A 24,515-nucleotide genomic window follows, 5' to 3' on the forward strand; every position below is an offset into this window, starting at 1 on the left:
TTTTTATTGCAACAAACAAACTTATTCTTAAAAATGTGAAGTATTTTAAGTAGTTCAGTCCCACAGAGTTCCTGTAATGTGTTTCCTGTTATGCACAAGTCATGGAAATGCTGATTTCTGACTACACATTTGCTGACAGGGCTACTTTCATTTCCATGAGGAAATCTTTGTAACTAGTTCTTGATAAAGGGAAATGGGAGGACTTGTTGCTCTTGCTTTCCATGACTTAATTTGTTTTGTGTAAAAAGTTGGTCAGTAATGGCTCTGTTGTAGGCTATTTTAAGTGTTTACTTGTATTTGAAGTCTTGCTTTCTCTAATGGTTTGCTGTTGGGGAGCATCTATGCTCTGGATACGGAAGAGCTTTCTTACAGTAGTATAAAATTGGAAATCTCAGAACAAACACCATCTTTTGAAGAGTGTTTTGTTGGCTCTGAATAAGAAGGAGAAAACTGTTAATGGACTTCAGAGTATTTAAATGATGCCTATATGGAGAGAGGAACACTTACATTTTGCACTTTCATACACAGTTTTACTTTTGTTTTTTATTGAGTAATGGCAGGATCGCCCTCAACAGATGGTAGTTTACCTACAAAATGACATTCAGAATGGTCTTTTAAACTGATCTTGAAGTCTGTTACATAGAGCGATCTTATACATGACAGCAGAAGACTGACTGTCTTTCTCCACTATGCAACTTGTGGAGGAAGAAACTGCATCAGACTTAAGTGTCTGTTATACCAGTGAATGGTGATTGCTTATGAATGGGAGTGGAAGGTTCCATCAGTTCCCTCTGTTACATGCTGCATTAATTTATTTTTAAGTAGGCCAGTACTGGTCTTCCAGTGATCACAACTATTAATCTGTTGCCACTAGGAAGGAGCAAGTAAAAACACCCAATGAAGAAAGAGTGTCTAAGACACAAAATTTCCATGTACAGAATTCTATACAGTGTGTGTGGGAAGGAGAAATGTTGAGAAAAGACAACCAAAACACGAACAGTGTTGATGGCATATGTGCATGTAAGAGGATGAATATTTAGCTTTTGTAAATTGAACAACTTCTTTTCCCACTACATACATCTGTCTTGTTATGCTAAATACAGAGCCCTAACTCTGATTGCTGCTCTTCATTAATATAACTATGGAATGGAGAAGTTGTGGAAAGGCTGATAGCTTTTTCTAAAGCCTGCTTTCTGCATTGAGACACCATACTTAATTTGGTTTGGGTACGTGTATGTCTCCAAACATGAGCAGAATCATCATCAGGTTAGTCATCAGAGCTCTTGGTCACGTGAAGAGTTTTGATGCTTGTGCTTTTAAATAGAGCCTGATACAGGAAATATACATTATACTTCACATTATATTTAGAAGTGAAGACATGTTTTTTAGGTGTACCAGACTTATATAGGCCATCAAATCTGTGAGCCTGCTTTGGACTTGCTGCTTTGTTTCGATTTTCAGGTCTTTTGCACATAGGTTCCTAACATCTGATAACCATTGATAGTCTATAAGAGATGAGGCTTTTGAGGAAAGTATCTGTTCTGTTTCTCTGTCCTGCTTTCTACTATTCATTGTAAAGTCAGGAAAAAGAACAGGACTAATTAGAAAACCTAATTTATGTGGAAAAAATTATTTCCTGTGCAGTAACATTCAGTTACAGTTAGAGAACAAGATAATGATGGCAGTTGGTTGTTCAGGCTCATTTCATTCTCTAAAGATTTGCGTGGTTACATTCTGACAGTTTATCAGGAAAGCTGCAGCAAGAGGATGGGTCATGGCTGTGCTACCCTTCCTGCATTTCTAAATTGGCAGGAAATTTATGAAACTCCAGTGTAGAGAAGGCCCCTTTAAAAGTTTCCATTACGAAAAGTTTAGAAGTGGCCTATGTTCAGCACACTTTGGTAACATGTTGGTTTAGCTGGAAGAAACTACTTAAAGCAAAGAACATTTCATAAAGGAGAATTTTATTAGTTTTTCAGGAAGAAGTGCCTAACATTCATTTGTAAATGTTTATCTATAAATTTGGGTACAGTAATGACTTTGGAGAGATTAAATAAGAATTATATTCTGTATTCTAATTGAAAATACCAATAAAGTGTTAATTATAATGCCGTGGCATTCAGGGTTTATATTAAGTAACTACATAAAGTTAATAAGTTAGTGCACCAGTATTCAGAGTAACTGTGGGGTTTTAACTGCAAAGAAAACTGTTTAAATAGGGGTGAAAGGGAAATGAAACTATTTAGACTGGTATTTGAGTAGGACAACATTTAAATAAAGTTGCATTTTCTAGTAATTGATGTTCTTATCTTTCTTTTACTTTTTAAGTTCGTAGAAGCCTTGGTCTGTTGAGAGTCCTTTTAGAATTTGCTGTATTTTCATGTGTTTTGTTTAGTTTTGTTTGTACTTTTTACAGACTGTAATTGCATTTATACCAAACTAATCTGAATTTTGGTGCACCTTTGCAGAGTACATATTACTGCAACCATGGAAACTGATTTTTAAGGTGCTTTTTGCCCTTTGGTTTTGTTTTTCCCAATGCTTGGAAGAAGTAAAGCAAATAATCCTGACTAGTAATCTGTATCAAATTGCCTTCTGTTATCTATTATTTGCAAATTTATGTGTCTCTCTATGGTGTCCTTTAAGGCAATTTGAAACTTTGTGGAAGTGGAGTTAATAACACATCTGCTGTGAAGTTTTTCCATCCACCCATGATTGCTTCTCCTTATTTAAGATGGCAGATCCCTGCATGCCTTCTTCTCCTAGCCCCACCTCTTCTGCTGAGCAATACAGTTTATTTGTTTCCTTGCAGTGATCTGGATCAGTGATTCTTGGTTTTATTTGCTAGCTTTATTTTTCAGTTGTATAATTTCCCTGATAAGGTTTGCTTTATGGCTGCACAAACAAATTTTTGCAGAACTAAACAGGCAGAAATGTTTTGAAGGGTACAAGACCAAATTCTTGGACATTTCTCACTGGCAGTATAGACCTGCCTTTGTTAAAAATTCAGGATTTTAAGAAGGATGTGAACTATTTGAATGCATCCAGGAGAGGACAACAAGGTTGGTGAGAGTGCTGGAAGACCTGTCCTGTGAGGAGCCACTAAGGACTTTGGGCTTGTCTAGTTTGGAGAAAAGGACACTGAAGGGTGACATCATTGCTCTCTATAGCTTCCTGAGCAGGGTAGGCTGGGAGGGTGATGCCCATCTCCTCTCCCTGGGGGCTAAGGATAGGATATGTAGGAATGGTTGAAAACTGTGCCAGGGAAGGTTCAGGTTGGACACTAGGAGTAATTTCTTTACTCTGGAAAGGTGGTCAAACACTGGAATGGGGTGCCTCGAGATGGTGATCAGTGCCTGAGCTTGTCAGTATTTAAAGGACATTTGGACAATGCCATCATCACCATGATTAAATTTTTGGTCATCCCTGAAGTGCTCAGTCAGTTGGATTAGATGATTGCTGTAGATCCTTTCCAGATGAAATAGCCTATGCCCTTCTCTTCTATACCATCCTGTTCTTCTTTCCCTTCCACTCTGAACATGCATGCAGTTTTCCTGAGGGCACACTTCGCACCTTATACAGAAGCAGCATTATGGATCTGAAGCTTTTGTAAGGGAGAAGAGGAATGGATAGTCTGACAGGAAAACTTCAATAGTAGCAGTGTTATTATGCTGTACCTTGCCTTCCTTTCATTTCTGTTGTTGCTTTTTGCTGTAAGGAGGAAGTTCATTATAGTGCCAGAGGTCATAAACTGGCTGAGTTTATTAGTCAGTGCTTAGAGCAGTGTCTCAGTTTTAATAGTGAGGTGTGCCTTACTGGAAAATGTCTTAAAACTAAACTTAATAATAGACAGAGAAGCTATGACTGAGAAGGAAAAGATTAGTGATTTTTTTTTAACCAGTTTTACAAAATGCAGGGGAAGACAAATGAAGAGAGAAGGACTAGGGAAGTAGGATATCAAGTAATTCTAACTGAATTTTAGTTAATGTAAAATAATGAAAGGGATGAAACAATAAATGGAGAGTACAGTATTTATTTAGTATGTGTTTAATATGATGGAAAGTGAAAGAATACAAGACCCCTAGAAATCTGTAACAGGAATGTCTTTGACCATAGCCTAGAAATATATAGATAGAAAAGGTAGTGGTAGCAACTGAGGTGATCTTAGTTTAGTTTACATGTATGGGATTCATGGGAACTAACAGCAATTGCTAAAAAGCAGAAGCATTAGAAATAATTAACTTCCTGATGAAGTGATTAAAATGAAAAACAGTTATTAAAATGCATAGGTTCAGCATGCTGTATTTCATAGTTCTACTTTCTTTTTATATTTAGGGAGAAAGGAACAATGGCTTTGATGTCCTCTATCACAATATGAAACATGGACATTTGTCAACAAAGGACTTAGCAGATTTTATTAGAGAAAGGTAAGTATTCATCCTATATTTTTAATATAGTGTTTGTGGGTTTTATTGTTTGTCATTGCATTTAACAGTAACATGCAAAATCTGTTAACAAAATTCAATTATCAAAACTCAATTATCGTTTTAATATACCTCTCATATTCTACAGGAATATCTATACTTATTTCATTAGCTTAGAACTGAATAGGAACTCTTAAGCATCAGTTAATAGCAAGCTTCTAATTTTTCAGGTTTCATTTAAACTAATAAAAATCTAGAAGTGTTGTATTAGGTGTCCAGCAGTTTATTTAAATTAATCCAAATTTTTCATTTGGAAGAAAAAGGAAGAAGAATGGTAAGTTAAAGTGGCAAAATTATCAGAATTACAAGGTTTTTACTATTGATTTGGAATTAGGCTACTAGCAACTGCTAGTATAAACTTTTAAAAAGCTATACTTTCAGAAGCTAAGACACTAGTTTAGTTAAAGAAAGAGAGCAATACATAGGGACGAGAAAATAATATGCAGAAAATAACACAGGTTCTTCTATATTGGATGGAAGGAACAGGACTGAAATCTGAAAATATTACAACTTCCCAAATAGGAAGCCTAGTACTGCATGTAGTTCTTTGTGAAAGAAGACTGCTGCTGCTACAGAACATACGGATTTCTCTTCTGAACAAAATTACTTATATGCCTACTTTGGAATTTTGCCTTTCCTGAGTTACTGCAACTAGATAACACATAGAAAATAGTTGCAAGGTATTGACTGAGGACCTGTTTCACTGCTGACTTCTTGCATTAGAAACTGTCAAACTGGACTATTTCAAAATTTAAGTTTTGGCCTCAAGTAGATCTCTGTTTAAACAGTACTTTCAAATTTCCACAAAATGTAATCACCACAGATCTGACAGATACTTCGTTGCACTAATATTGGCATCATTTCAAAGTGAATTGGAGAAAATTACAAAAAAAGATTTCACTAAGTAGAAATGGGTGAGTTCCAGAGTGCAAATGAGATGATTTTTTTTGGAAAGACTGTACAACCAAAGAATCTTCTGTTTTTCAAGTCCCCCGTTTCAGAGAATGAATTATGAAGCCACAAAGGGTTCTAGTGAAATCCTGAGTTGGATTGAGCAGAGGGATATCACACTGTTCACATTTAACATTTATTCTTCACAAACCTGCACTTTTTAATATTTGCATTTGGACCCGAGTTCCTGAATCTTTCCTTGGAAAGTTTTTTAATTTATGGAATCATTCTGGTTTTATACCAGTACATCATCGACCTAAGCTATACCTCATCTGGACACATTTAAGTTTATTGGTTTTACATTCCTTGTGTTTAGATTTACCTGCATATTTAGATGAGAAACCATCTCACTCTCTCTGCTTCTTGTCTCTTGTATGTTATATTCTTTGGACATGCTCCATTTTAATCATACTGGTGCTGAGGTGAAAGATCTTACATAAATGGTAAAAAATAACTTGCTGCTGTATCTGACTTGGTTTCTTTGCTTTATTATACTGACATGAGTAAAACTTGACAATTCTTTCTGCACAAAATCCCTTTTTTTCTGTCTATAAGCTTCTGCAAATAAAATTTATTTATCTATTTTTAAAATTAACTTAAAAGTTATTTTAAAATAATTATTTATTTACCTTTGCAGTCAATAAAGAAAGTCTTTGAACCTTTTGCCACATGTTAAAATGTTTCAGCTCAGGTTTCTGCCAATTATTTCTAGTGTTAAATAACATTTAGATTAATGACTGCGTATGAATACATGAGGATCCCCATGGGTACTTTATCTTCAATGAGAGTTTGAGAAATGCTTTTTTCTGTGCATGAATCAGGATGTGCCAAAGAGATATGCAGCCATCTTACAGCAACTTTTGTAAGATCTATGAAAAAAATTCAATTCTCATTAACTTATTAAGATAGAGTCTGAGTGCTATATTGCAATTTACTTAACAAAGCCGCAGTATTGTTCCTTAAGGGAAAATTGCCCATGTCAATGATGCAGACCAGCTGCAGTAAATTCAGTCCTTTCTAGTGACTTACTTTCATGAGTATATTAAGCCTGCCTTGTGTATTCTTCAGCCATGTTTTTCTGCTACCTCTTGATAAGCCCGGCTTAACAAAAAGCAGTTGAGAAACAAATTGATTGTTCTTCTCAATAAGGGATGACTAATAAATGGCAGCCTAAGCTGGTAGTAATTTGTGACATATAGTTTAGATTCAAAGAAATAGAGAGACTTCAAATATTTGGTGTCCTGACTTTGATAAAAATATTTGAGCATCCAAATGCATGCAGTGAAGTCCTTTGCTGCTGTTGTGAAATTACTGTAGGATGTCATTCAACTTCCTGGGAAATAAAAATGGTTCAGTAGAACACATTTTTTCACATGGGCCAAATTCTTGGTCTCAAAAAGAAATTGGATTAGGCAGTATAGAACAATGGTTCAGTTGTCTTGTCCGTGATCTATTTTGCACATTTGTTAATTGCAAAGAAGTTAAGAGATGATGCACACAGTTATCTGTTCTCCTCCTTCTTCTGTATATTATAGTCTGAATATTGTTTTATAGACTGTCTTCTGCTGGAAATATGTGAAGTGAATGAGTAACATGTATTAGGAGCCATCTAGATCTAGTGTTTTTATGCTTTGGCTTTTGTGTATCTGATTTTCGTAACTCTTCCCTATGAAAACTACATTGACATGTATTTGAATTTTTAATCTCTTTTTCCATTCCTTTTTACACATTGGCTATTTTCTGTCTCTTTTTTTTTTCAGAAGTGGATACATAAGAGAGTAAAAACTGAAAACTGTTGAATAAATACAGATCTGAGTTGGTGGTAACACTTAGCAAATTGGAGTACTTACCCTTTCTAGGTAGAGCAGTCATCTGGTCAGCTGGGCTTGCTGGAGTCTCCAGGCTAGCCAGAAAATACACTTTTTATTAAGTGATTTTGCATGGAAAGGAGAGATGGGTCAGTCAATGTGTTTAGGTGTACAGACTGCTTAGAGCACAACAGACCCATGTTTGTGTGAAGCTAGTCTCTGTTACTTGTGCTGCACAGAATAGTGTTTTAGTTGTGTGTAGCCTAATTGGGGAAGAGTATTGTTTCCTTTTCTCTAGCCTTAGAAATGGTAATGAAAAAATGTATAAGATATGGAATAACTTTTAAAATTATTGTTCTCTTAAGCATTTTTTAAAAAATACTTCAAAATTTCTGTAAGAGCATTTTGAGATGTAAAATTTTTTTGCTGAGAAAAACTAAGCATTTGAAATGTATGAATTTGTAATAATATTTCTATGCTGTATCTACCATTCCTGCTTGATATCTGAGAAGGAGCAGAAGTTTTCCTCCTTGTCCGTGTTCAGTGACACAGTATTTTTACTGGTCACTATTGTATTGAAAGAACCAAGAGCCAGTTGGATCTGTAGTTCAGAAGTTTGCCATCTGAAGGAGTGAGTTTCTGGCAGGCAGTCTGCTTAATGTTGGTAGATCATGAGTGGGACAGGTTATCTATCTGCTGAAAGGTTACACACCAGTTTTTTAAATCATCAGTTATAGAATGGTTTGGGTTAGAAGGGATCTTCAAGATGATCAAGTTCCAACCTTCCCTGCTGTAGTCAGGGACGTGTTTCACTGGACCAGATTGCTTAATGCCCCTTCCAACCTGGCCTTCAAAAAAGGCCATGCTTCACTTATAAAACATGTAGAAATTTTTGTTTGTTAAAGAAGTCAAAATAAGAAGGTTGAGCTGCCTGCATAATTGTGGTTTTTTTTACTTTATATATGGAGAAGATTTTGTAGGTGAGCTATCATGTGTTTACATTCATTTAAAATGTAAACTTTTTATATCTAAGAATTCACACTACTTTTCTAGGAGAGAAGTAGGTACAGAAATGTGTTGTTTTTTCTCCTGATGTTTTTCTACACCATAATGCCTATAAGCATCACAGAAAAGAATCTTCTAGATCAGATGAAACTAGCAATGCATGTGTTTCCATTTAACTTTAAAATGTTTGGCAGATCCCAAGCAAACACACACATTCAAAAGGGTAAAAATTAATTTACTAAGAAAATTGTAGTCTGTTACCTGTACAACTCTGTGAAGTTAGTTGATAGGACAAATGTACTAACTGGTCATTTTTTGGTTCTTGGTGTTTTTAACTGATATATGTTCATACTCTGTGGTGAATTGCAGAACTCCAGTTTTGTGGAGATAGTTCAGGGAAGTGTGCTGTAAATTGATTCAAAGAAAAGGGATGTGGATTTTGGTCAAAATTCTTGTGTTTAAACAGGAAAACTAAGACACCGAGTTACAAAATTGAGAAAAACTTTGATAGATGATACAAATGATTAGTCAAAATGTATTGTTCATCATGGTAGTTAAAAACAAAAAAATAATTGCCTATGCTTGGTGCACATGTGCTTGCCATTGTGCAGTGAGCAAGATTTCCAAGCGTTGGAAAGTTGAATGTTTTCTTATCATCTAAGATATGTTCATATATGGAACAAGGATAAAGTGAATTGACTTTGTTTTATGGTGAATAACTTTTCATTTTGAGTATTATCTACTGCAATTTATTTGTTGCATGTTGCAGTTTAATCACCTTCTCCAAATAGGTTTCCAACTAACTAACTGGATAGTTAGTTTGGAAATTCAGTAGGTTTTAGCACAGCTTCTCTGTTTCAGGTGAATACCCCTACTTTATTTTCATATTTTCACAAGACAATTCTTTTTGCTTGTAAACTGTTGCTGTACAGGAGAAATGAAAATTTCTGTCCCATAGCCATGGTATAACTTGAGAGAAGGGATAAATTCTTTATCTGTATTTTTTCTCTTCTCTCGTGTCCTGTGTCCTATTACACAGCAGGAAAGAAATTGCTCCATGCTTTTCAAGAAAAGACAATTATAGTATTTACTCATATCTAGGATGCTTCTAAATCTAAGTTGACACTACGTAATGAATATTGGTTTAGGGTAAAAAATTAAAATTATAGGAGGGTGAGGAAAATTAATAGGGAAAGACTTGGCAGGGAGTCACTGCTGTAATAGATGATTCCATGGCAATTGCCCCTGCAAAGGCTCTAAGGAGGAAGTCTGTGCCTACCCTTCATTTTTGCATCTCTAAAAGACAAGTGAAATTGTGTATTTGAGTGAAGGAAAATATAAGAACACTTTGTGTTTTTCTAAACTCAAATATTACTATGTGAAGAACTTAAAGGAAAGAACAGCCTATCCCCAAAAAGAGGACTAAGCAACACCTTGTTTTGTTTTATGTGATTGCTCAGTAAATATTTTTTGTTTATTGTAAAGTTTTCATTACAAATACATTTTATTTTGTTGCTGTGTAAACTCTCCTGCTTAGGCAGTGCTGGATAGATGATTGTTGTGATGCTTTGTTCTGTCTGTTACTAGGGAATGTTAGTGGCATTTGAGAACAGCAAATAGAAAGGAAGGAATTATCTTTTCCAAGCTGTAAGTTCCTGGGTTTTACTTGTTCTGCTCCGTGCAATATTTTGTCACAGGGTTCTTAGATTATTTTTTTTAAATATACTAATGTGAATTTTTGAACAGCTTTTGAAAGATCATTTAAATTGAGCCATTTTTAGCTCACATAAAAAGTCTTCTGTTTTGTACTTTTAGAATGCATATTCAGTTTTTTTACCTTCAACATTTTGATTGTACTTTTGATGGCTTCCTTTGGCAGGGCTACAATAGAGGAGACATATTCAAGATCAATGACAAAATTAGCCAAATCAGCAAGTAATTACACACAACTTGGGTAAGTAAGTGTACATAAGAGAGAAGTAAGTGATTGTATACATGGTAAGAATCAAGTTGGATTCTGGATATTTTATTGATGATGTTGAAGGTTAGGATAACTTTGCCTTTAAATGATTGTTTACCTAAAATGATTGTTAGGTCTTTAATAACCATGCAAAAATTCATGCAGACAAGGAGAAAGACAATGCAGTTCTTTGAACTGCATAAGAAGACGAAAGCCCAAACACAGATAAATTGTCTTTTCCTTTGTGTTTAGAGCAGAGTTCTTTTCAGACATAGTTATTTCTATGTCTTCTCAAGCCTATGGAAATTATTTTGGAGAGAATATATGGCCTGTAAATGTGGTAGTGAATTTATTTATTTCTATTAGTTCTGGTTTTTGGACTGTTACCTGTTCTCAGAGATGTTCATAATGAGACTTTTCCATAGTTTTATTCAATAGTTAAATGGAAGTTTTATACACAGGGTATGTTTTTAAAAACTAGACTGATTAATGGTACTTTTCTATTGGAAAGATTAGGCCCATGAAAGCTCAGACTTCTGAGAAAAACTAGATTTTTTTTAAAATTTATCGTAATATAATCTAGAAATGTGGGGAGCTTTCATTAGTTATTAATTTGATAATAGTTGTTGATGGTCTTTAAACTAACAGGCAGATATAGAACCTTTGAACATAAGAGCTTTAAAGGCTTGGTTAGTATTGATTTTTAGCAGCGTTAGCCAGAATAGCAAGGCAGAATTATATCTTTGGAACAGCTGGAGAATGTCCATTCAGCACAGAAATCTGAATCTGAGAAATGATCCCACCTCTGTTCATCTTTTTTAATCAATAAATCTTTTTTAGTGGCAGACTATCTTTGCCAATATTTTTTCCTCTATCTTGTGGCTGCAATGATGTAAGACAACTAGAGATGTATCTAACCAAGAAATTGCTGATTTGATCACACTGTTAAAGTATATACATAGTAATATTTACTACATGTTAAATCATTTTAAGCTGTTATTGAACCATCTTGATAATTGGCATTATTGCGTGCTCATCATAGTATTAAATTAAATCTGGTGTGTTTTACTAGAACAAATGCAAGTAGAACATAATACATGGAAAATTAGTACATTGGGAAGCATATTAGTACATTGGGAGCATATTTAATAAGAATCTATGGCAGTTGTTGGGTGTTTTGTTATTTCAGTTTTAGGAGGAGAAGTGAACTGTAAACTTACTGATTATTCTGTAGCACTACTGAAAAAATAGCCACCTGAAAGACAAAAAGTCAGATTAACATTATTTTCCTCAATCCAGGACATTTGCACCAGTTTGGGATGTTTTCAAAACCTCAACAGAAAAACTAGCAAGTTGTCACTTGGATCTTGTGCGGAGATTACAAGAGCTAATAAAAGAAGTTCACAAGTATGGAGATGAACAGATCAAAGCTTATAAAAAGGTTATTAATTCTTTATCTTATGTATGTCCAATGACTTGTTAACACTAAAATTAAAATGGTTTGGTTTTGACAACCATATGATATTTAACAGACTAAAGAAGATGTTTCAGGAACTTTGGAAGCAGTGCAAAATATTCAAAGCATCACTCAGGCCTTGCAGAAATCAAAAGAAAACTACAATGCAAAGTGTGTGGAGCAAGAACGCTTGAAAAAGGAAGGAGCAACACAGAGAGAAATTGAAAAGGTAGCTGTCACATCTTACTTTAATTGTGCTATATTATTATTGTCACATTTAATGAAGGAATGGGATGACCATCAGACTGAGAACGATTTATTGCTCAGATGAACATCAGTCTCAGAGGCCATAAGATTTTAAAGGAGCAAGCCGTCAGCCATAGCTCAAAGTAGTCACAAGTTCTTTGTTATAAGACAATATGTAACTTTCTGTATCAATAGACAGTTGCACAAAGTTTATTTTACTTTTCTAACCTATCACCTTTACTCACTTCTACTGCACTGCGGATACTTTTACCCAATGGTCTCTTATCACATGTACACACATATACTTCCATTACAACTTTTAAACTCTAACCTTACGCTATACAATTACTATACTACAGAGCCTTCACCATCTTACCCAATACAGTTCCTTACTTACAACTATAGAGACATAAGTTTATGATTTTTCTACTTAATGTCTGTGAACTTTATTTTTACATCAATCCAAGCTCCTTCCAAGGCTGCAGATCAAACCCCCCTGTATCTGTGGAAGTTTCTATCATTCAATTTCCCACAGTACTACTAATTGTCTTGCATGTTCACCTTGTATTAGAAAGTGGAATGCTCAGAAAGGGTTAAACATAGTTGAAAGTTCTGACTCTTTTGCAATATGCATGATATAGTAAAAATCTAGATATGTTTTATTTACACTTACTTCCTTGTCTGTTTTTACTGTACTGTAGTTCTAATTTTTCACTTTGTAAACACCTGCATCCAATGAATTTTGTGTAGTAGCTTTAACAGAAATTGTGCCCAATTGTCGTAGCATCTCCTGCATTTTTGAATATATTTATTTATGTGAATGTTCAATGCCCCTGTAACTGAACTCAGGACTGATTGTGTTATCCCTGCAAAGAGATAAAGTAGCTGAGTGCATGAGTATTTGAAGTCTGTTCAATAAAGAAAATGTTATCAATGTTTTCACTGCTGTTTTAAAATGTTCCGATCTCATGGACCAGGGACTCAAGGGATGAGTATCTTGGAGTGTATTTAGTACTGTCCTTGGGTTGTGATGGGGGATTGATCCATTCACAGAATCACTCAATATCTGAGGTTGACAGGGACCTCTTAAAGATATCCTCTCTATTCCTCATGCTCAGGCAGGGCCATCTCAAGCCAGTTACTCAAGACCTTGTGTAGACAGCTTTTTAGTATCTTCAAGGACGGATATCCCATGGTCTCTCTGGGCAACCTGTGCCAGGGCTCAATCACCTTCACAGGAAAAAGGTGTTTCCTGCTATTCAGAGGGAGGGAACCATTTGTGATTTCTGTTAGTGCCCATTGTCTCTGGTTCTGTCATTGGGCACCACTGAAAACAACCTGACTTTGTCTTCTGTGTATCCTCGCTTCAGGTATTTTTATCTATTGGTAAGATTCTCCCTCAGGCTTCCCTGCCCCAGGCTGAACAGTTTCAGCAGTCTCACTGTTTTCTTATGGGTGAGATGCTTCAGTCCCTTCATCATCTTCATGCCTCTTTACTGGACCGTCTCCAGTATGTCCATGTCTCACTTGCAATGAAAATTCCAGAAATAGACACTACTCCAAGTGGGCCTTACCAGTGCTGAGTAGAGGGGAAGGATCCCCTTCTTTGACCTGCTGGGCAAAAAGTAATGTTTCCTGTTTCCAAGAATCTAACTAGTAGAGAAAAGAAGTCACCTTTCCTTGTCTTTCATTATAACTTCTCTTATTAAATCATGATTCCTCTGGCTCTTTCCCTTTCAATTAACTGGTCTGTGTAGAACTTTGTTCTTGTTAGAATGATATTTTCGCTTTTAGTCCTTGATGGAGGAGATTGCTTTTGGTCCTGTCTTGATGGAGAAGATTGCACTGGTTATTGTTTTTTTCACTGACAAAAGTTATTTTGTCGGCTGTGTTTCAGTTGTTTTATCTTGGTATAAATGTAGCATTTTCCCCCCAGTTTCTGTCTCAAATGACAGCTCATGCTGGATTCTAGATGTGAATCAGATGTGTGTTGGCAGATGTTTTCTTGCCAGTGTTTTCAAAGTATAATTTTTCTAAATTCTTGTGAATAGAGTTTCAGTATGAAAGGTTGACTTGAGGGAAGGCTTTTTAAGATGTAGCATTATCCTTGTTCATTTGGAAACAAAAAAAATGTTCAGCATGACAGATGTCTGCATGAGAAGGAGGAAAGAGGAAGCACTATAGGAGAAGGGTAATTTTTTTTACTGTTTTATACACCTTCCTTAAATACAATCATGTAATTGAACCGTACTTGAATGGAAGTACTTAAAATGTTTCCAGTGGGAGTAGGAAACTGACACTTTGGTAGAAAATAGATGTATTACTTTCAGTGCAAACATGAAAACTATTTGCTGGCAAAATCACAGATTTACTGCTTTCTCAGAAAACAAGGGATCTGCAACAGTATACTAAGAGTTTATCACAAATGTTTGGAGAGATACCTGCTTAGATTCTCCAGTAAAGTATCTGAGACCTTGCAAGTCTCATTGCAACTGGAAGTTAATATTAACTTGCATAATAATTTCCTGTTGCTCTCTGACATGTAAACTTCTCTATTTATAGTGATTTAACAAAAAATCAGTTGAGTGATCCTTATTCTTTCACATACTGTAAATCTGGTCACATATTGTAAACACAGTTCTAGCAATTGCTGTACCTCTCCTGTTTTCAGGAGAGATTACTAATTAATCAGAGTGTCCATGAATTGTATCTTTTTTTTTGTCCTACTGAGTACCTAGTTTTTTAATTGCTCTTCAACATGTAATACTGCCATTCTGCTCATCATTAAACATGATGGTAAAAGGAGAATGTTCTTATTTTGCCAAACTCCCTTGCACAAAGGGTTCAATGAAAAATGCTTTACAAAAAAAAAAAAAAAATTTACATATTTTAGCTTGACATTTCCTTCCTTTTCAATGATTAAATATGGAATCAACTTCAAAGCAGTCTTAATTTTAAAAGCAAGATTTCAGGGAGCATGTTGTATTTTCAGCATAGTAAATGGCAGTTAGGAAACATGATAACACTGTGTGCTTCTCAGAGATTCTCCTGTGTAAACGTGTATGAGTGAGAATCATGAAGTAAAATTCAGGATAATAAAGTGATAGGTTTGATACCACTTTTCTGAATAATCCATATTTTTGTTACATTACTTATTTTCATATTCTATTATGCTGAGTTTAGAAGACTTTATGACTAAGATCTACTTAGGCTTTCTTTGTAACTGGACAAATAACTAGTTTTGATTCCTATTCCTTTGAATTGCTAGTGGTACACTGTTACTCATGATTATCTGTTATTTTTCTCTTGGAAATTGCAGAATCTCTCTCTTTCTCTCTTATCAGAGGGCATCTTTTTGTTAACTCATTTGAAATTATAGATAGCAGTCAGCTTTACAGATCATTGTAAGTAAAAATATAGTTTTTATTAGACAGATGAAATTGATTTGCAAGGGGGAGGAGGGCTACTCAGAACTAGAACAAATAGAAAATATACTATTCTCTTTACTGATGTAATTAACAATTCGGGAATACTTTTGTGTTACAAATGATGGGAAATTTTGGACCAATAGTAAGCATGTTGAGTAAAGAAGCTAGGAAAGAAAATGGTGTTCAAGATGATTTTCATTGGCATTTTATTTGGAAATAGATTATCAAAGGGTTGAAAGACTTCACCTCGTGCATCATGCTGTAAACTTTGAAAATAACTTTTTTTCTACTACAGTCAGTCACTTCATTTAGTTTTGTAGTTTTGTTTTCCGTGTTGTCTTCATTTTGTTTTATGTTTTACTTAACTCCCAGAAAGAAGATTTTGGTTTACTAGCAACAAATAATAGTAGCAACTTCATTTAGTTTTGTTTTCTGTGTAATACTGATATTTTCCTGCATTTTGTTTTATGTTTTACTTAACTCCCAGAAAGAAGATTTTGGTTTACTAGAAACAAATAATGAAAAGTATAAATCTCCAAAGGACTACTTATAATAACACTGACCTGCCTAAATCTGACCTTCACTATATTCTGCATTAGTTTCACTTTCAAATATCTGTTAATGCATTGATGTAACTCCCATACTTCTGAGTTTCTTCCTTCATTTTTAAGAAAACTTCACTGTCATGGGTTTTTTGCCGTTGATTCTTTCAGAATTGCACTTGTAATTTTGATCCGTATTTTCACCCTTCTTTTTCCTGCTTTGCTGTTGCAAATATAAGTTTGTTGTTTTGACAAGAGTTAATAAGTTATCTTCAGCAATTAAATTTTATTTTAAAAAAATTTTTAATAAATATTTTTATATAAGGAGAAGGGATTTAATTGAGTTAATTTGTTGCACTTGTGTATGATTTATGTATAGGAAAATCTCTAATTGCTCTTATCTGAGGTATGGTGTTGAAATTTTGTTATGACACCTCACTGTTTTGGTATGCCCCTGGCAATTTTTAGAGATCATCCTAGGCTTGCTTTTAATAGTAACTTAAAAAACCTGTATGTGACATTTGCCACATTTTTATATTGATCTATAGGCAGCAGTTAAATCTAAAAAAGCAACAGATACCTATAAACTGTATGTGGAGAAGTATGCTGCATATAAGTCTGATTTTGAACTGAAAATGACAGAAACAGCACAGGTAAGTGTTGCATTAAATGAGTTACCTTTGAAGTCAGTTAATATATTCTATTTAATTTCTGAAGCCATCTGAAATTAAAGATTTTTAAAAACTAAAATTTGTTTGAAAGACAAAAGCTGACTATGTGTGTTGTGACAGCATGTCCTTCAATGACACAATGGTGTGCTGGCACTCTAGAAGGTGTTCTGAAGAAATTTTTGGAAGAAAGCAATATGAACTTCTGGAAGTATTGTATATGCATTGTGTTTATGTAGAAAATCCTGAATTGCTGGGTACCCTGGACTCATTTACAGAAGTTTAATATTGGGATCCATTGTGGCTTTTCATTATTATTCCATCGAAACACTAAAGTTACAGTTAGTTAAAATGCCTACCCAGGATTTACCTGAGGTTATGCAAAGGCATTATAGCTGTTCAATTTTCTGGGGTTTTTAAAAATACTATGTTCTGGAAGATTTCATCTTCTCTGTATCAATTCATATACCATGTCTTGCCACATTTTAAACCACATTTAGCTCCTTAACTGTAGCTGTCCTTCTACTTAAAATTTTCACTTAATGTTATTATGGACAGTTGTAAACTTTCCACATCTGTCCATATTGGAAATGAAATTTGTCATTCTGACAATTAAAGATGTATGTGTGGAATTCATTTTAAGTATAATGGTGTAGCTGCATCCACATTTTGGGTGCTCAATGGCTACTTTAAATATGATGTGATAGGAAAAATGACATCCATGGTTATATGGAAGACCACTTCTGTGTGAAGCACATCTTGTATTGTCTTAATTCAGTATACCTTTCACTGAGTGAGGAGTGTGAGTATTTTTCTTTCAGTGCAAAATCAGTTGGTTTAGCTGAAATCTGTCTTACAAAGTCCAGTAAAGAAGTAAAATCATAGGGTAGGCTACAGAGGATGAGGTAAGATACAGAGGATGTATCTTCTGTAATTAAGATGAAGGCTGCTGAAGAAAATAATTTTAATCTCTTTAATCTCCCTGAGTGATGACAGAGGCACATAAGTATGGCAGAAATTTGATGGCCTAAGAAGCTAGAGATACATGTCTTGTATGCATGGAGTCATGTTTGTGAATCAGAGTAGCAGGAGGTTCGAGATTAAGATCTTTGCAGAACCCCGTGCAAATTGGAGAGAGGATTAAGTGTTGCGCCAAAGTTTGGACACACTTGAAAGGGTACTTACAGAAATAGGCAGAGAACTAGGAAAGAGCAGAAGTAAACAAAGATTTCAAGACTGTTATGGTTGACTGTTGGGAGGATGAGAACATTTTTAGTTCTGATTTTTGGCCAGGAAAGGGCCATTGAAAACTTTGGAAGTAATTTTAAAATGGCTGTCAGCTGACAGCCTGGGTAAAAAGGAATATACTGTAAAAATTATGCATGATGAGTTTAAAGATCAAACAAATTATATTTAAAGAAGCAGAGAACATAGATTTAACTAGAGAAAGAGTTTATGAGTGTTCTAAAAAGGAAGTGCAAAACATCCAACCGTAAAATTCCTTGGTTTAGATGAAAAAAACACGACTTCAGTTCTGGAGAAAAGAGAAAACTTGAACACCTTCTAGGCATATTTTGGTAGAAATAGGATCTGATTTTTTTGAAGGGTTAGATGGAAGTTCAAAAAGGAAGTAAAAAAAGTTCAATAATGATTCTGAAATCAGAGCTTGCTTTCTAAAGTACATTATTTCATAACTGACTTCTCCACTGTACTTTCTTAAATGTAACTATTAGGTTTAAAATATGGAGAAAAAAAGAGGCTTATTTCTTATTTTTTCATGTTAGTGCATTTTATTATTGAAATGTAATATTTAATATTTTAGTTATGATTAATTGCTTATATTTGTTTGCAGAAATTTCAAGACATTGAAGAAATGCACCTTCTTCGAATGAAAGAGATTATACAGTCATTGTCAAATACCATAAAAGAAATTCATTTACAAATAGGAGAGGTATTTTTATATTATATTTGGATCATGCTTTATGTTTTTTCTTAACAACTAAATGGAATATTTCTTTGTGAAATTTAATGTAAGATCAAATTTTCATGGCTTCCTGTTCCATTTTTAAGTTCAGTATCACAAAGTTTACAGAATAAGACTGGATAAATTTTGTCTTCAGGAAAACAAAATAATAGGACAATTTGAAGAATTCAAAAGTTGAAGAATTTTTAGTGTATTTTTAAATTCTGCTTTCTGGATATTAATTTGGCACTTATTTCACACAGAATTAGGATATTGGTTTTCTAATTAGAACTAGAAATTATATCACTCTGAGAAGTTTCCAAATATTTTATACTCTTGGATTTTATGAGCAAAAGATATTTAGTAACAGAAGTTTTTTATAATATATATTGTTTAGATGAAAGTTTATTTGATTAAAAAATTATATACTTACGAAAATAACACAATACTTTTATAATTATATATTCATTAAAACTATATAATAATTTTTATAAGAAGTCCTTAGGATTTTTTTGGAAGTGTCACTTTATTTGCTTACACTCCAGCATTGAGGTTTTCTGCTAATAAATGATCATCACAAGGGTCTTGCTATTTTTTCTAAACTATATGCATATCCTGCTTTGTTGGAAAAATCTATTATCAGCATATTGTTGGACCAAAACAACATGTTGTTAGATCCAAAATTATTACAACAGAAATGCTTTTTACTCAAGCAGGTGGGAGTTGTGATAATACAGTAGTAACAGTTCACACCCTAAACTGGTGCTGGCTGAAAAAACTGCCTGTCTTCATGACATTATAGTGGGATATGTTGCCAACAAATTAAAAAATATATATATACACAGGTTGTTTAACATGGAAGAAATAGAAGTAAAACCTAGATCTGTAATTTCTTTTTTGTCTGTAGTGTACCCACGCTTGCTAATAGTACAGAAAGGAGAAGGATTTCCTAGATAAAATATTTGTTGATTTCTCTAAGTCCTGTAATGTATTTTAGAGGGAAGATTTTTGAATTTTAACTACAGCAAAAGCTACTTCTTAATCACTTTTTTTTTTTGAAGGTGCATGAAGAGTTTATTAATAACATGACAAATACTACAGTTGAGAGTTTAATACAGAAATTTGCTGAGTCAAAAGGAACTGGCAAAGAAAGACCTGGTAAGAAATTAAAAATAACAGAATAGGAAATGTTGGCTTTAAAACTGCAAATTTCCATTCCTAATGAAATGTCAAATCCATATTAATGTGCTGTATTTTTAACATATGTTCAAATTCTTAGTATTCATTAACTTTGATATTAAATGGTTTGTAGAAATTGGTAATGCAGAATTTGTTATGTCTTTGTAGTATTTGTGTTCATGATGCTTGGTAGTTCATTGGCCTGTAGTACTAAACTATGCAGTTTCCTGGAATATCAGGGAAATTGGTCAAGAAGCTGCAGTTCCTTGTATAAGCTATGTTTTGTTTGCTATGTGTTTCTTGTACAAAATGTGATTCTACATAAATTGTACTTCAGAACTTCGTTCAATATAAGCATATTAAGAGCAGATACCTCTAAAGCTGCTTATTGAATATTGGAACAGTTGCATCAGTTTGTTCAGCTTACCCAATTATCATTTTAATAAATACGCAATATATATTTTTTATTAAAATGTCTTTTAATATACAATAATGTGTGTTGCTTCTTTAGTAAGAAGCAAATTGAATAATAATTTCTGAAGGTACTGTTGATTGGGTGTGATAAGACTTTCCTGGACTGGCATAAAAAGGTATTCTCACAGTGCTGTCTATATAGTGTCACTTTAATATTGGCATGAATATACAGTCACTAGGTGTGTAAATACAGGAATTAGTAGTACTGTTTCTTTCAGTGCTGGAAGTCCTCACTAGCATTTCTGTCTTCTAGTAGAGGTACACAAAGATTTCTTTTCCTAGAGCAAGAATATACATACCAGAGTAGATAATGAAAATTTATAACGAATTGTTAAATGTTATTAGGTATCTTGCAATGTGTGTGCGAGGTGTTTTTAACATAACATTGTTTCATATTCTTTCTGTGATCCTGTAATGCTGATATCCAAGTGGGCTGAGGTAAGATTACATGTGGACCGATTTTTGAAAGTTTCTTGTGTATTCATTAATTTCTCAGTAAAGGTCAAAAAAGAAAATGTGCGAACTTCAGAGTATCAAGTTCAGTTGGTCTGAAATACGACAAAGACCTGTGACAATTTGATGTTCAGACTTCTTGGAATAGCTGTTGCCAAGATGTCATGGCGAGGGATCTCCATCTTGCATTTAAGGTCCCGACACTTGCTAATTTGCCCTAGAACATTGCACACTTTGAGTCATGCTATCAAGCATGGGTTTTGTCAGACAACATTGTAATTTTTAGAGAAGTAATACTTCACTTTTTAATTTAATGGAGAAACTACACACATTTATACTTACTTGCTACTTTACAGTTCTTCAAATCTGTGCTCTCTGGGGACAAATAAAAACATCTCCAAATGTATTTAAGAAAGTTAAGCAAAGTATTTTAAGGAACAATAGCACATTTAGTGTGTAAACATATGCACCTTGAATTTTCTTTTACAGTATTAAATTATTTATTGATATCATCTTTGTTAAGCAGTCATGGTGCAGGGAGAAAGCATAGTCAAATTCAGCAGCAAAAGAATATAAATTCACAAGAACTTTTGAAGTGTTAAAGACTAGCAACAGAGATTTCTAATTATGTTAATTATGCTTACTGCTTCTAATGTATTTGTTTTAGTAACTTAGACTCATAAAACTCTGATAATTCAAAATATTTGGAAGGCAAAGTGAGATATCAGTCTTCTGAGAATGAAAAAAAACTTCTACTGTTAAGGACTGCTTTTTCATTATTAAGTTATTAAACTCCCACATTTTTCCATCTGAGAACTGTTCACGATGAAAAGATAATTCATGGAACAAATACTGAAAGTCTGTGGGATGTATTTATTAACTAGGTTGAAGAAAGAGATGGCTCCTCAGAAAAATCTAAATATTCAGTATAAAAAAATTATACTGACTTGGCTTACAAAACAAATGCAGAAAAACTGCCTTCTGGATGTCACTGTTGGATGTAACTTAAATCTGTTTAAAGGCAATACTTTAAAATTCCCCAGGACTATGTAAGCCTTTTTTCATAATTTTTATATTATTTGTGGGTTACTATGATACGTGAGATTGCGGGTACTGTCAGATAAACTAAAAAGTCAATGCAGAAAGTTTATTTTGGTGCATTCTAGCTATTTATAGTTATTCACAGCAGAGTTCACTTGCTTTTATCTATATCTGTAAAAATAAGAATGAATCTGAAATGAAGAATTGATGAGAGCTGTTTTATTATGGAGAACTAGAAACCATTTTCAGTAAAGTTATTTGCGTATCTGAAATGTATCTGTAAGTGATGTCTGTTTTACCAGATATATGGGCTCCCTCTGGTGGCTAGTTTCTGTCACCTGGAGTCATAATGTACAGGGTTATCTAGAATTCAAGTCTTTCTTGTACAAATAACAGGTTTTCTTTCAAACAGTAATGCTTTGTGAGAGTTTTTTCATTCACTCGAGAACTTCTTTACAATGGCTTTTTTTGCACTGCTACCTAAATAACTTTTTTAACGTGCTTCTCACTGAATTTGTTTTATTTTTTTCTTTATGAAATCAGTTTAGAATTTAGAGGTTTTAATAACATAATATTTGGAGAAAGAATAATTTTTGTTTTCTGACTTCCATTCAGTGAAAAAACAAAACAAAAGACCAAACCACCTATATCCAGTTGCAAATCTTTAATTTTAACTGAAAAGAAAGTTAGTGTAAAATACCAAAAAACAAGGCTGGCAGAACCAGTAAGGCTTCAGATCAGAATTTAATGTGTTCCCTGAACTGTCTCTAACACCCAGAGGAACCAGGATGAGGTCATCTGGTTCCTCTGGGTGGGGAATGGGCCCAGGTGATCCTCATGAGGTTTAACAAGACCAAGTGCAGGTGCTGCACCTGGGTCAGAGCAACCCTGGTACCAGCACAGGCTGTGATGGGCAGATCACAGCAGCCCTGCCCAGAAGGACTTGGGGGTGCTGTGGGTGAGAGGCTGGACGTGACCCAGCCATGGGCACTCCCAGCCCAGAGAGCCACACGTGTCCTGGGCTGCATCCAGAGCAGGGTGGGCAGCAGAGCCAGGGAGGGGATTCTGCCCCTCTGCTCTGCTCTGCTGAGAGCCCACCTGCAGTGCTGCACCAGCTCTGGGGTCCCAGCACAGGAAGGATATGGAATTGTTGGAGTGGTCCAGAGGAGAGACACTAAGTTTATTAAAACACTTCTCCTGAGGACAGGCTGAAGGAGTTGAGGCTGTACAGCCTAGAGAGTAGCACGCTCCAGGAATAGCTGATTGTGGCCTTCCAGTACTTAAAATGGACTTACAGGAAAGACAAGAAAAGGACAAGAAAATAGAGCCTGTAGTGATATAGCAAGGAGTAATATTTTTAAACTAAAAGAGAGTAAATTCAGACTAGATACATGTAAGGGTTTTTTTATGATGAGAGTAGTGAAACACTGGAATAGGTTGCTTAAAGAAGTGGTAATTTTCCATCCATTGTTGTGTTTGACAGGACGGAGCAACCTGCTATTGTTAAAGATGTCTCCGATTATTGCAGGGGAATTGAATTAGATTAGCTAAATGTGTGTGTTTGTTCCTGTATTAGTTTTTGCTCACTACATGGTTCACCTAGAAGGTTCCATCCAGCCCAGCCTTGAACACTTTCAAAGATAAGGCATCCACAGTCTCTGTGGGCAACCCATTCCTGCACCCTCACAGTAAAGAATTTCATTCTAGTATTTAATCTAAACCTCTTCTGCGTGTTATTTCCTCCTTCCTATTACTGCATGCCCTTGTGAAAAGGCCCTTTCCAGTTTTTCGTGTAGGCCCACTGTAAGTACTGGAAGGTGCTCTAAATACTCTGTGGAACCTTCTCTTCTTCAGGCTGAACAGCCCCAACTCTCTCAACTTTTCCTTGTAGCACAGGTGCTCCAAACCAATATAGTGGCCCTACTCTGAAGTCAATTCAGGGTAACATCTTGTGCTGGGGACCCCAGAGCTGGATGCAGTACTAGAGTGGGGTGTCACCTGAGAGGAGCAGTAGGACAGAATCCCCTCTTGTCCTGCTGCCCATGCTACTTTGGATGCAGCTCAGGATACAATTGGCTTTCTAGGTTGTGAGTGCCCATGACTGGGTCACAGTAAGCTGCTTGTCCATGAACCCCACCACATCTTTCTTTCAGAAGGCTGCTCTCAACCCATTCTCTGCCCAGACTGTATTGGTGCTTGGGATTGCCCTGACCTAGAATCCTGCAGTTGGTCTTTTTGAATTTCCAGAGGTTTGCACAGGCCCATCTCTTGGGTCTGTTCTAGGTCTTTCTGGATGGCACTCCTTCTGTCTAGTGGGTCCACCACACCACACAACTTGGTATCATTGTCAAACTTGCTGAGGATGCTCCCAACTATCCGTATCACTGACAGAGATGTTGAACAGCACCAGTCCCAATACTGTCCCCTGAGGAATACTTGTCACTGTTTTCCACTTGGACATGGAGTTTTTGATGGCAACTCTTATAGTGCAACTATCCACCCAATTCCTTATCCACCAAGTGGTCTGTCTGTCAGTTATGTGTCTCTCCAGTTTACAAATGAAGATGTCATGCAAAACAGTGTCAAATGCTTTGCAGAAGTCCAGGTAGATGCCATCAGTTGCTCTTCCCTTATCCACCAGTGATGTAATCCCATTGTAGAAGGCCTTTGTCTTCATTAATTTATTGTGGTATCATTGTTATTGACTGTTGGTAGTTTGTTCTTCTATTTTTGCCCTTTTTTCTTAAAAAATATTGAAGATGAAATCAAGAATTTTACTGTAATGCAGATTAAAAAATGGAAAACCCCAATCTTGTTCTTCCTTGTTCTCCAGTAAAACGATGATGTGCAGATGACA

The 24,515-nt window shown here is 35.0% G+C and overlaps 1 protein-coding gene across 8 annotated transcripts in view; it reads left to right on the forward strand.

Annotated features, from left to right (window-relative positions):
* Nucleotides 1–24,515, forward strand: part of FCHO2 (FCH and mu domain containing endocytic adaptor 2) — an 80,785-nt gene that overhangs the window by 4,588 nt on the left and 51,682 nt on the right. For all 8 annotated transcript variants that reach the window (XM_085567617.1, XM_085567622.1, XM_085567618.1 and 5 more), the window contains 7 exons: nt 4,336–4,427; nt 10,128–10,202; nt 11,508–11,649; nt 11,741–11,893; nt 16,429–16,533; nt 18,401–18,499; nt 19,573–19,669. In XM_085567617.1, coding sequence (XP_085423743.1) covers nt 4,336–4,427; nt 10,128–10,202; nt 11,508–11,649; nt 11,741–11,893; nt 16,429–16,533; nt 18,401–18,499; nt 19,573–19,669 — 763 coding nt within the window. The remainder of the gene's footprint in view (nt 1–4,335; nt 4,428–10,127; nt 10,203–11,507; nt 11,650–11,740; nt 11,894–16,428; nt 16,534–18,400; nt 18,500–19,572; nt 19,670–24,515) is intronic.

This window comes from Lonchura striata, chromosome Z (genome assembly GCF_050655825.1).
Source record: "Lonchura striata isolate lonStrDom1 chromosome Z, ASM5065582v1, whole genome shotgun sequence".
NCBI classification, from domain to species: Eukaryota; Metazoa; Chordata; class Aves; order Passeriformes; family Estrildidae; genus Lonchura; species Lonchura striata.